At 32.1% G+C, this 12,745-nt stretch overlaps 2 protein-coding genes across 3 annotated transcripts; both read right to left on the bottom strand.

Annotated features, from left to right (window-relative positions):
• Positions 1-68: 68 nt before the first annotated feature.
• LOC146147118 (thiamine transporter 2-like) lies at positions 69-2,906 on the bottom strand. Of its 2 annotated transcripts, XM_083387613.1 has the most exons (6): positions 2,736-2,906; positions 2,121-2,266; positions 1,922-2,041; positions 1,438-1,741; positions 1,045-1,264; positions 657-853 (listed from the first exon to the last, which is right to left on the bottom strand). In XM_083387613.1, the coding sequence occupies exons 1-6, from the start codon at positions 2,844-2,846 to the stop codon at positions 657-659; spliced, it is 1,098 nt and encodes a 365-aa protein (XP_083243739.1). In that variant the 5' UTR covers positions 2,847-2,906. The 2 variants fall into 2 exon arrangements, with proteins under 2 accessions (XP_083243740.1, XP_083243739.1); XM_083387614.1 differs by lacking the exons at positions 2,121-2,266; positions 2,736-2,906 and adding exons at positions 69-257; positions 331-486 and having other exon boundaries at positions 661-853; positions 1,045-1,276; positions 1,438-2,026.
• A 952-nt stretch (positions 2,907-3,858) lies between these two features.
• LOC146147117 (thiamine transporter 1-like) lies at positions 3,859-9,613 on the bottom strand. Its single transcript, XM_083386698.1, has 8 exons — positions 8,037-9,613; positions 7,643-7,788; positions 7,367-7,486; positions 6,823-7,150; positions 6,310-6,517; positions 5,217-5,409; positions 4,724-4,879; positions 3,859-4,570 (listed from the first exon to the last, which is right to left on the bottom strand). Exons 1-8 carry the CDS (start codon positions 8,217-8,219, stop codon positions 4,435-4,437), a joined length of 1,470 nt encoding a protein of 489 aa, XP_083242824.1. The 5' UTR covers positions 8,220-9,613; the 3' UTR covers positions 3,859-4,434.
• Positions 9,614-12,745: the final 3,132 nt, after the last annotated feature.

Below are 12,745 nucleotides of genomic sequence, written 5' to 3'. Positions count from 1 at the left end.
TTTAAGAAAAATACAAATGTATAACCTAGAATTATATAACTTCAATTTAGTTTTATTGTTGCTAAAAGTAACAAGTTATTGCAAAATACAAAGTAAACAACACAGTAGCACAAAATGTTCATCAAATATTTAAAGAAGCTTGCTCATTTTTCTCTACTGTAGAAACAGAAGGTTTGTTATTACTTTGACCCTTGTTTGTAAAAATTGCATAGCAGGCATGACATAAAAAAACAATTGCTATAATTCCAAAATATATACTGAAATAAAAAAAATATATATTAATAAACTGAGTAATACATGTAATACAAAACTAAGGCATGTTTATAATACCTGTATATTAGGAATTGTGTGGTAACATCAAGTCCCATAACAGCATCGTCAATTAATATAACAGTTAGAAATGTATTTAAAACCACTGCAGCAAATGTGTTAAGCCCTAACACCAAAGCAAAACGTTGATTTGTTAAACCAACAGAAAGTTGATATCTGGAAATACATTTAATATGAGAAATATGTAAATCAAGTTTTAATTTGACATCATATAAAGGTAAGTTCTTTGCAAATTACTAAACTTTAATTAGATGTATATATGCTAAACTTATTAAACAATGGTTAAATAATTCTCTGATAAAACAACACATAAATAAATAAAATGCTTACTGAGTGACTGTGATAATCATGTTGTACAGAGCAATAAAACATATGTAACCAACATAACAAATCCAGATGTTTTCAGCCATGTACATCAACATAAGAAAGCCAAATTTTAAAAGGGAACCAATGCCTAAAAAGAGCTCTCCCCATTTGGACCAAGAAATTTTAATATATCCCACCAAAATGGCTCCTGACGCCCCTAAAATAAACCAAAGCGAAAATGACACATAAAATTGAATGTATAATAACAAACATTATATAAATTTATAAACATTTATCTAAATTTAAAGTTATTTATTAATATAATCGCACAGACTTTTATACAATGTAATGCATGTAAGTGAAAGGTGTCAACTAAATAGTTAAATAAACAACTTATCACATATTTACCAAGAACAGTTGCAATCGATTCCACAGCACCATTATATATTTCCTTATCACTGCTTGGGCGAATAGTTTCCCATAGGTTTTGTACATAACTAACAACGAGAATCCAACCAGATGTAGAAACAGCCCACCAAATTGACCATCTCAGTAGAACTGGGTTTGTGTAGCACACTTTCAGGTCTTTAAAAATACTATGGGCTACCTCTCTCCATTTTGATGTACTCTTATTTATTTTCTGAAATTTAATTATTATTATAAGCAATTTTACCCAAATAGAAACAAGGTTAACATGATTTCACATTTAACACACTTTTGTTAACCTAAAAATCAAACTTATTTATAAAATAACTTGAAACCTAAATTTTGTGTTAAAATAACAATATCATATTAATTTACTTCATTCTTTTGAAAGGATTGAAGTGATTCAAGTTCGTGCATGCTCTCTGCAAATTTGTTTTGATTGCTTTTGATCTCATCATCTTCAGCATAGAAAATAAATGTTTGTTTGGGCATCGGAAGAAAACAAGATATAACAAAAGCAATTGATACATTCACCAAGGTAATTATATTTAAGTAAAATAATTCCACTTTTGCATTTGAAACAAGTAGCTGGGAAAGCACAGAGCTAAACAACATCCCTATCAGAGTTGAACCCCGCACATATGATGTCACTTTCTGGTAATGATTTTCATGAACGACACTGAATCGAAATATATATATTGTTGTTTGAGTATGTGATTCAATTTGTTGTAATAAAACAAAATGTAAATAAAAATACTCAGTTTAACCATATCAACAATTAAACATTTTAAGTTAATTAAAATGCTGGCTTAAAGACATTTAACAAAAAAGTATATAAAAATACTATTTTCAATAATACTTGTAGATGTAAGAATAGTAGCCAATTTCTGCAGCAGTTGCAACTCCATAGAAACATTGCATTAACTGCATCATTGACACACCAGATGCAAAGCACAAAAGCAAATAACAGGATATGTATCTGTAGTATAGGATAAAAAATAGTTTTATCAAAATTATTTGGTCAGTTATTATAATGTTAAAATGTCATAAAAACTCACCCAATTCCTTGCACAAGAATAACAGGTTTGTATTTAACATAGTCAGTAAGGATGAACACAGGCACAAGTGCTGCCATGTATGAATAAGTCCAAACTGGAAATACTGAATTTACAACTTCTGTTTCCGTAAGATTATGGTGAGGGCCCTTGAAATGCAAAAACAATGCTGTACTGTTTAAAACACAAATTCAAATAATATACTTTGGCTCGATGTTGTTTAGACAGATATTGCTATAAAAACCAATAGAACATTGCTGTGCTTCTCAAACTGGGGCCCAGGGAAACATTTCATGGGGGCTCTGTAACACATTTTATCTTATATGACTGTTAAATTATGTTAGCATCCCTACCACCGAGTTCTAAATGATATTAAACAGCCTATGCACAGTGATTAGGTTATATGAGTGATAAATTCAATTTTAGAGTATATATTTGATCAGGATTTTGTAAATTTGGTTTGTTAAAAATTTGATTTTGATCCTCTACTATTCACAGGAAACTAAGATGATTAATCATTTTAAAAGATTAAAAAACAAAATATTAAGAACCAATTTTTTAAACTATTGTTTTATAATAAACAAAAATAAATTTAACACGCAACAATATTTTATATACCATAAGATATGGAGTTAAAAAAGGCTCCGAAAGCTTCATATAGTTAAAAATACCACACAAACACAGAAGGGCAGTGGCTATCTTCCATGAATTATCTGTATCCTTTCCCATTTTCCTGATTTCTTTACTATATCATTGTTACTCAACAGTGAATTAGTTAAGTTTATTTAGTGCTCACCTAAAATATGTTTGCACAGGATAAACAACATACCCTTTAGTGCAAATAAATAGAATCGCACAAAAAACTTAAATTTATGTTAGTGACAAACAGAAACAACTACTAATACAAAAAAACTACTGAAATATTTTTTCATTTTATATTACCAAAATCTTTTTACCAAATCTTTATGATTATTTCAAACAGAGAAAAAAAATGGCTCAAGCAGCAAAGAGGCGACATCAAATGTTATTAAAAACTTGCATTTTTGCATACGAGTTTAATATTTGTAAATACAGCAGTATGGAATCTCAGTTAAAAAAAATTGATGAACAATAAATACCTTACATATCTAGATTTATAGGGGCACAATTTTTGAACAGAGTTGCTGTGTCTTAGGCATAACAGGTTTAAGATTGAAGTTAAGAATATATAGAATTGCAAACCCCATTCAAATGAAGCTAGCATATTTAAAATGTTTAAATATCTAATTTTGGAATATATCAACAATAATTTACTTATACCTAAATATTAATCAGCAGGGTAAATTAGTAATTATTAGCACTAGGTGATTTAAGGCAAGAAAGCTTGCCAACGATGTAGAGTTTAGTTTTTTTCTATTAGAACCTTTGTTAACTTTGTTTCTCGAAATTCTGTGCAGTGAATGTCTGCAAATTCTAAAATCACAATATTAACTATATAAGAGCAGCACAATTTTTGTTAATAAGTGTTCTTTTATTTGTTGTCATGCAACTTTTTTAATGACATTTTTAGTTCAAATAAACATTATTACAGTGAAATACAACACCAAGTTATAATGTTACAAAATCATACAAAAATATGTATCAGTAGATAAATAGACAAATATAAATAAATAAGGCAACTGTATTGGCTTTGGGTTGTTGTGTACGATAAAAAAAAACAATTTTTTAAATCAATAAACAAAATCATTGGCAAGGATGTCAAGCAGAATTTTGTTCAATTTTGTAAAACATGGTGCTAGTCAACACCCAAAACAAAATGTTCTTGTTTTGGGCGTTTTAATTTAAAATATAATAGGTAATACATATTTTGTGAATTAAAAAAAAACACAGGAAAAAACGATACTTGGACATAAAAAACACAAATTAATAAATATTGATAGCAGATACTAAAACATTGTTTAATTTAAGGAACTGTAACAACAACTTAAACCTATAGTGATCAAAATGATTTTTTGATAAAAGCTGGAACACAGTTTAGAAACATAGACCAAACAGGAACTTATCACAGTAATGTTTATTACTGGTTAGTGCTTTTTTTTTACTGTTCGTACTAATGGCTCTTATTATTATTATTTTAATCCTTGATTAAATATTTGTCATAATTAATTAATTGTAGTTCAATTATACATAAATATTTGACAAAGTTTGACATCTAAACAACCTTGGATATAAAACTGCAATTTACAAAGTAAATTTTCAAACATCAAGAGACTGGATTGCTTTGCAGGTAAAAAGTCAGGTCAATATAATATAGTACTTAATATTTGTGTATAAATGTTTAGAATGATGTGGTTTTTATTTTCATTTTTGGATCATCAGTAGTAATAAATTGCTTGGAAAGCTTTCTAGTGGATGTAATCAAGTGAAAAATTCCATGTGCCAAAAACACAATAGCAATTAATCCGAAATATCCACTGCAAAAGCAATACATTGTCTATGTTCGCATTTGTAGCACCAAATAAAGTTTAAATATAACCTAACGAAAATTGAAACCACACAATTTGTATAAATTATTTATAATAAAAAATGCTAAAAGATCAATAATATTTTTTATGTGAAAATTTTACCTGTAAACAATAAATTGTGAATTAACATCCAATCCAAAGCCCACCCGGTCAACAAGAATTATAGTCAACACAGTGTTTATTGCCAAGGCTGCAAATGTGTTGGCACCAAAGACAAGAGCAAATCGTCTTGTTGTTAGACCCACGGCAAGACGGAATCTGAAGAAAAATTTTACAAATAAAAATAGTTAAACACCAATTGTAATAGAATGGTGAACCTCTATTTGGCATAAAAATGTTTATTGCAATACTATTGACCAGGAAATAGTATGTTGAAAAAATAGGTGGATTATTCTAATAAAATATTAGTTTCTTCTCTCTCTCTCTGTCTCTCTCCCTCTCTCTCTCTCTATATATAGAGAGGGAGAGAGATATGGAATATGGTAATAATTTTAATTAATTGAACACAGATATTATATGGAAAATGATGAATACGTCTATCTCTAGTTACAGAATAGTTTAAAAACAAAAGTAAATCATTTTGTTTTTTTCTTACTGTGCAATCGTTATCACAAAGTTGTACAAGAATATGAAGAAAATGTAGGCAAAATAACACAGCCAAATGTTCTTCGTCCAGTACATTAGCATGAGAAGTCCACATTTTATAACAGAGCACAATCCAAGAGCCAGCTCACCCCAGTTGGCCCAATTTATCTTGATGTAGCCCACTGAGATAGCACCAAGTGCACCTGTGTGACATGAATCAAAATAAAAACAAGAAGTATCAGAAATGTAAAGATATAGTAAAAAAATAAAAAAGGGGTTTACTGAATTATTTTTGATTAACACACTGGCTATATAAAGCTTGAAAAAAATACAACTACCTTTTATAAAAATATACTACATTGAAATTCAAAAAAAGTTACATGAGATTTTTTTCAAGGACGGTTATTTGGAAATTTGAGTGGTGTTGGCCTTGAAGTTATTTTTTTTGGACAGAGCAATTGGTAGTATGAAAATAATTTGTGCTGTATTTGGATTAAATGCATAATTGCTTATGTTTGCCAATAAATTAGTGTTTGTATGTTAGGAATTGCATACTATAGAGTTGGCACCTTGATTTGATAAAAAAATCAAGAGGTGCCATCATAGAAAATAAACTTTAATGTTGATTTTGATATCAAAGTGACTGATTAAGGTTTTAATGGGTAAGAAATATTTTTACAGATGATTAAAATTTAAAACTGTTAAAACTGTTAATTTTATCAAATTTTGATCCCGTTTGGAAAAGTAAATTAGCTTAGTGTTCAAACCGCTGCAATAAACGCGATATTTTGCAAACTCAGTCCAAATGTTGTGCTCTGTTGGCCACAGATAAAGGTGTCAGAGCCACATGATGGGTTTGGGACTTTGGGCCAACATGGTATACTTGAAGGCTTGAATAACAATGTGTTTTGAATGTTTAAATTGTGTTATTTAGTGTTTTTTAGCCCCTAAACCTAATTTTAGCAGTCTTTACCATGCCCATTTGTAAACAAAAAGCATCATTTGGATTCAGTTCTGTAGTGTTGCATACTTTTTTAACAAACTGAATTTCAGTTTATCCTGTATACCAAACTAGCACTAGACCTAAAAGCAATTTGTCTTACCCAACACTGTGGCAATGCACTCGACAGCACCATTGTACACTTCACCCTCTGAACTGGATTGAATTGTCTCCCACAAATTTTGAATGTAATTGACAACCAACAGCCACCCACAAGTCGATAAAGCCCACCATGCTGACCAACGCAGAAGTACTACATTGGTATAGCAAATTTTAGTGTCCTTCCAAAGGCTTTGAATTTCATGCCATACCTAAAACAACAAAACTTTATATATTTCACCTTTATATTTCTGTTATAAAAGGTTAACAAGTTGTGATTAGTTAATGATAATGATAAAACGCATTATAACAATAGGCAAAAAAAATTTCTTTGATTAGTATACACATTACACAACAAATGAAATTTTTTTTTAAGTCCACTTTTTAATAGGTTACGTTTTAAAAGTCTTATCGTAAAACATTTTTTTTAAATATATAATTAAGTTTGATTTAACAAATTGATTGAAATGGATCGCAAAAAAAGTATCTACAAACAGCATAGCTATATAATTCTTACTGTTTGACTTTGAGCAACTATCTGTGTTGGGGAATCCTCAAGCACTTCCAAGGAATCTTCATCAGTTTGCTCCAACACCTTTTCTGCAGCCGGTTCTTCTTCTGTATTGCTTGCAGAGAATAACAGGGATCTTTCAGGCATTGGCAAAAACAGGGCAATTCCAAAACCAATTGTAACATTTACTAGTGATATCACATTTAAATAAATGTAGTCAATGTGTAGCAGTGAAACCAATAGCTGGGCAACAAGTGAACCAAAGAACAGCCCAAACAATGCAGTTGCACGGACATATGATGTCACTTGTTGGTATTTTTCTGGTTCCACGATGCTGTAAACAAATAATCGTGAACAATTTATTTCTTGTAGATGATTGAATTTTGATAACATAGATGGTTAGATTTTTTAAAAGTCTATAAAAAATCCATTGATGTTCTACTCAGCTGTTAGGTATGAGACATTCTAATCATTTATATTGTTATGCATTAAGTGCTAATAAAATATCTTACAGACTGCTTTTCAAACTAAAAGAATATTTTGAATTTACCTGTAAATATATGAGTAATAGCCTATTTCTCCCGCAGTAGCTATTCCATAAAAAAATTGCATAAGTTGCATCAAAGGAACACCCTGGGCAAATACAAGCAGAATCCAGCAAGCAATGTACCTGGTAAAACAATTAGAATTTAATAGATTCATTTATTATACAAAGGAGTAATTAAAATTCTAAACTCTAACGGAATAACAAAAACAGTTAAAAAGGTAAATTTGGTACAATATTCATATTGGGGCCAAAGGAATATAAAAAATATTCAGAATTTACCCCAAACTTTGTAGAACAATGACTGGTTTATGCTTGAAATAATCAGTGAGTAGGAAAACAGGTAAAAGTAATGCAAGGTAAGAGTAGACCCATACAGGATAAATTGCATTCACCACTTCTTCTGCTGTGAAGTTTTTTCTTGGGCCCTACAGTCAAATTTAAAAAAAGTTATTAATTGGATTGCTATATAATGTATTCAAGGTTTGTATATAAGAATGTATCCAATATGCCATTGATAACCAAAGCAAAAAACATCCTTCCATTTTGCTCGGCATCAAAGTAAACATAAATATTGATGGTATAGAACCCCAAAACAAAGTTAGATAGATTAAGTACATTTATTCAGCATCTAACAAAACTGCTGTTATTAAAAAAAAATTGATAAACATCCTACCATTAGGTATGGTGTAATAAATGGTTCAGATGGCTTCACGTAGGTGAAAAACCCATAAGTACAGAGCAAAAGAGTTGGTTGCAACCATGGTTTCTTACTATGAGCCATCGTAAGACAAAATTGAGGTATACTACAAATAAGATAAGGATTAGTACACATATAAATTAAGTTTTTTAACAACATTTTACTTACATATAAAATCAATGAATGCTACCAAAGCATGATATATATATGTATATATATTTTATACTTAAAATGTTTTTTATATCAAATTAAAATGACGAACTGCAAGAAAATGTTTTGTCTTGCAAACATACCACTGTAAAAGCATTATACTTTTAACGATTAATTATTATAACTTAGATGTAGGCTAACTATATGTTAATCTTTGTACTACTGCTTATCCATACACAGTTTTAGAACAAGTTCTTAAATCCTTTCTCGGAAGGCTTTCTTTCTAAAACAGGAAAAGCCACTCACATAAATGATAAATTAACAACATTATGCAAGGCATCACATAAGCATAAGCACACACACACACACTCACAACATGACCACTATCCACACCATTTATTGCATTAATCACCAAAGAGACAGAATTTGCAAACTGCATTTTACAACAGACATATTATAACACATTTAAAAAATACTTCAATAAATCCATTGCCCTTTCCTTGTTAATTCAAGTTCAGCATTATATGAACACAGCACTTTGTTGGGTTTATTTGAAAATGCTTTACTAAATTGTTTTCAATTCTTAACTCATGGGCTGATTTTGCACTAGACTAGCACGTTTTTCCAATTCTGGTTAGTAACAACCAACAACAATATTTTATTTATTTTAAAAACAAATCTTTTATTTACTTTTTTTTTAATATATAGCCGGGTAATACTAATTTACGGAATAATGAATGGTCGAAACGCTCATTAATTTAAGTGTTACCCCGTTAAAACAATTATTAAACCAACGCACAATATTTGGGTTAGGGTGGGGGTTAGCGTTTGCGTGAAGGTGGGTCAAGTGTTAATACATTTAATAATAATACTGTGAGCGTTCCGACCATTCATCATTCCGTAAATTAGTGTTACCCTATAAAGCCTACTGTATTTTGCATGTAACGCCAATGCAAGTGTCATAGTAATGAGTGCTGCACTCAAAAAGGGATAGTTAAGCAGAGAATTCCCTGTAACAAATGTGTAACAGAATTTAAATTTTAAGTAACAATCATAAATGTGTGTTTTCTGCAAGCGAGCAAACGACCCTTTCACCAGTCTGTATTTCATGACAAATTCGCTTAGATCGCGGGTGTGAAGCGCCTAATTTTCCGTGGTAGAGATATGCAATCAACGATTGAAGCACAACTGAGTTTGAATCCTACCACAACTCAATTAAGGTATGCAATGTTCTAATTTGGGTGTGTACACAAATTGCATCAGAAAAAACTCGGGGGTGTCTCCACAGAATGTAGACTGGCCTTGTCGTAGGTTTAGTCATAGTGACAATCACATACACATGGCAATTCAGAATAGTAACCTAGCAAACACACATTGTTTGTTTTTATAAATTTGAATCCCAACTACGGGAGACGGGCTCAAAACCAAAATGTGCACATTGTGCGCACAATGTGCACTTGCTATATGTGCACCGCATTCGAAGGTGCACATTGTGCGCACAATGTGCACTTGTCATATGTGCACGAACCAAAATGTGCACATTGTGCGCACAATGTGCACTTGTTATATGTGCACCGCATTCGAAGGTGCACATTGTGCGCACAATGTGCACTTGCGATATTTGCACGGTTCAGTGCACATTTGAAGGTGCACATTGTGCACTTGCGATATTTGCGCCAAATGTACATTAAATCTGCATCTAATGTGCACCTCACTTGAATTTGATGTGCTTTTAATGTGCCGGTGCGGCAAAGGTGGCTAAAAAGTTGCACACTCTTTTTTCCGTGATCACTTTTTCCAACGCGTGTGACGGTAAGGCGCTATTTGTCCAGCAGCCGATTATTATTATCGAACTTAAAAAAATAAAAACAGACAGACAGGCAGATGTAGGATTTGTACTTTTCTTACTTACCAGAAGATATACAGATTGTCATAAATTTAATTATTGTAGACCCTTTGTACCGGACTAATGCGTTTGTCGGCGGGAATCGCCGTTCGGGTCAGCTACCCACCGACTTGGTTTTCCCTCAGGGATAGGACTTTGTGTGAATTTCGAAGTCTCAGTTTTTCTAGAGTTGCGTGACACCTTTGTGTGCGGTTGCGTTTTGGATGGCGTTGTGTTGCATCGTCATTCGTCGGGTGGATACCGAGAGAATCGGACGCATTTTGAGCACGGTTTGCAATTTCGTTGGTTAGAGGCAAGAATAATTTTTGAATTGTAAAGTCATTTAAGCTAAGTTACGTGACGTATTAAAAAAACAGCAACTCATTGATAATATATAGAAAAAATGAAAAATCAACGTTTTATTTAATCAATATTCATATTTTTGTCATAAAATTACGAACATGGCGTTAACTTAACTCTGTAAAATACAAATTGTGACGTCATGCTGGAGTGAACCGCTTTTGTTTACAGGTTGGGGTTCGGTTAAGGTTTATGTTCTTTCAAATTATTCCGTTCAGTTCCGGTTCTGATTCGGTAACAGTTCAGCATTCTTTACCTTTTTGGATGTTGCATAAATGTAGGCCTTACCTTTACTTTTTATTTTCAGTAATTATTTTTTTCTCTGTAATCTAACATTATATATTTTTTATGTTTCTGTAGCATTTTTCTACGTTCGTCTTTAACTTTCCTTTAGTGTATTGATTTTTAATTTTTTTATTTCGATAGCCTTTCCTTTTTTATTCATTTTTTATTTATTTTTACTATAATTTTATTTTCCTTTGTCATTTGAGGTTATATTTAATTCGTTTCTGTCGCATTTTCATATTACCTACCTATCGATAGTATTTCGTTTATAATCTTGCTTAAAGTATTTCGCAAATATTGCTGCTGCAGTTTTCCGTTTAAAATTTTTCTATTCAACCATTTCCAACTTTTTATCTTACGATTGGTATTTCGCCCTGAAGTGAGTATTGTTTTGTTCCCTAATTGCTTTTGTGCTAAAGGTGTGCCGTGACGCCTTCAATTTTCTGGTTTTATAAAATAAACTTTTGTGTTGAAGTTTTTTAAATTCGATAGAGCCGCTAATTACGAGGTCGATAGAGCCGCTAATTACGAAAGTTATTTTTAGAATTCATTGATCATTTAAAAACAAACACAAACAACCTAAGCAGACGTATCGCTATTCAATGTTCAACTAATTCTAACCAATTTTTTTCTAAGTTAACAAAATTAAAATCCAATAGTGCAGTTGAATTAGATTAAAAATGGTCAAACATAGATCTTTAAATACAAGAAGTGTTGCCTTACGTTTAAAATGTCCTATTAACATGCAATTGGTTAGGGGTGCCCAAAACGTGACATTTTTTCCGATAACCAATATCGTGAAGAAAAAGTATCACAATCCGATACCCAATGACGTCATAACCATGCCCACATAAGCAGAGTAGTTAAAAATTATGAACGTTTAAAAATACTTTTACGGGTTTTAAGGCTAAATTTGCAGGTTTAGTTACACCCAGTTGTTAACTGATTTGTTTGGTAAATTTAACCCATATAATCGAAAATCCATACAATTGGGACTCAATTAAAAAAAAAAGAATTATAAAAAGAATCGATCGAAAAATAACATGCATAATAAATCCACTCCATATAATCGGAAATCCGAACTCAAATAGAAAATATATCATAATAAAAAGAATGGCACGAAAAATAACATGTATTACTTGATCTTTTCCATACAAAAACATCATCGGAAAAATTGTTTAATATGAAGTTATTTATTTTTCTGTATAACGTTCACTAATACATTGTAAGTTGCACATTGAGCAATAGTGCACAATGTGCACTTATTCGTCACATATCGCAAGTGCACATTGTGCGCACAATGTGCACCTTGGAATGTGCACCGAACCGTGCACATATCGCAAGTGCACATTGTGCGCACAATGTGCACGTTTTGGTTTTGAGTCCTGTTGAACTACGGCGGTTAAGTCTGGTGCTGTTTGGCGAACACATTTGCGCCGGCACTCTCATCAGCATTTCCATACATTAAACGCCAAACAATAAGTAATTGTGGCCTGTGGCGAAGTGGGAAGGTATCGGGCATCTAATATAAATGAATGTTTCCAAATATCAACTCCAATAATATTTCTACGCGCAATTAGCTTAGCTTGTAAGCCAGGCGCCGGCTGTCATCCTTTTCGCGCTGCTCTGCAAGAGAAAGACAGAGCAACTCTCTTGCGCACATTGCTTCATCTCGAGCGAGAGGCGTCACGATACTTCATTTTCTACAAATTTCTCCCGGATAGAAAATGATGACTTTGTATAAAAGAGGCAGGCGGAGCACTACAGGATCACGGGTTAACGTAGTGTTTCTCGGGCCCTGTTTCGCGGTTTGATTTGGCTGCATCGCCAGACTGCATTAGCTCATATGGTGGTAAGATTTACTGAGATTGGTTCTGAGCACGATTACTTCGGACGCCGGTTGGCACCCGGACTACTTACTTGTTTTAATGTCATGCCACTCCAACTATTACTGGGGTTTAACTTTGTTAGTGATTCCGAAAGATGTAGCCTATAAGTCACAGAA

This window comes from Ascidiella aspersa, chromosome 4, assembly GCF_963924565.1.
Source record: "Ascidiella aspersa chromosome 4, kaAscAspe10.2, whole genome shotgun sequence".
Classification (NCBI taxonomy): Eukaryota; Metazoa; Chordata; class Ascidiacea; order Phlebobranchia; family Ascidiidae; genus Ascidiella; species Ascidiella aspersa.
Note: the sequence above shows the minus strand (reverse complement) of the source record. Positions and strands in the feature narration are given on the sequence as shown.

Excerpts from the sequence above, each read along its gene's own strand:
- LOC146147118 (XM_083387613.1), bottom strand. The coding sequence starts at position 2,846 with ATGGGAAAGGATACAGATAATTCATGGAAGATAGCCACTGCCCTTCTG. Across the intron at positions 2,042-2,120 it reads ATTCTTGTGCAAGGAATTGG|ATACATATCCTGTTATTTGC; the intron begins GTGAGTTTTTAT and ends CCTATACTACAG. Across the intron at positions 854-1,044 it reads ATCGATTGCAACTGTTCTTG|GGGCGTCAGGAGCCATTTTG; the intron begins GTAAATATGTGA and ends GGTTTATTTTAG.
- LOC146147117 (XM_083386698.1), bottom strand. The coding sequence starts at position 8,219 with ATGTTGTTAAAAAACTTAATTTATATGTGTACTAATCCTTATCTTATT. Across the intron at positions 6,518-6,822 it reads TAGTTGCTCAAAGTCAAACA|GTATGGCATGAAATTCAAAG; the intron begins GTAAGAATTATA and ends TTGTTGTTTTAG. Across the intron at positions 4,571-4,723 it reads TCACAATTTATTGTTTACAG|TGGATATTTCGGATTAATTG; the intron begins GTAAAATTTTCA and ends TTGCTTTTGCAG.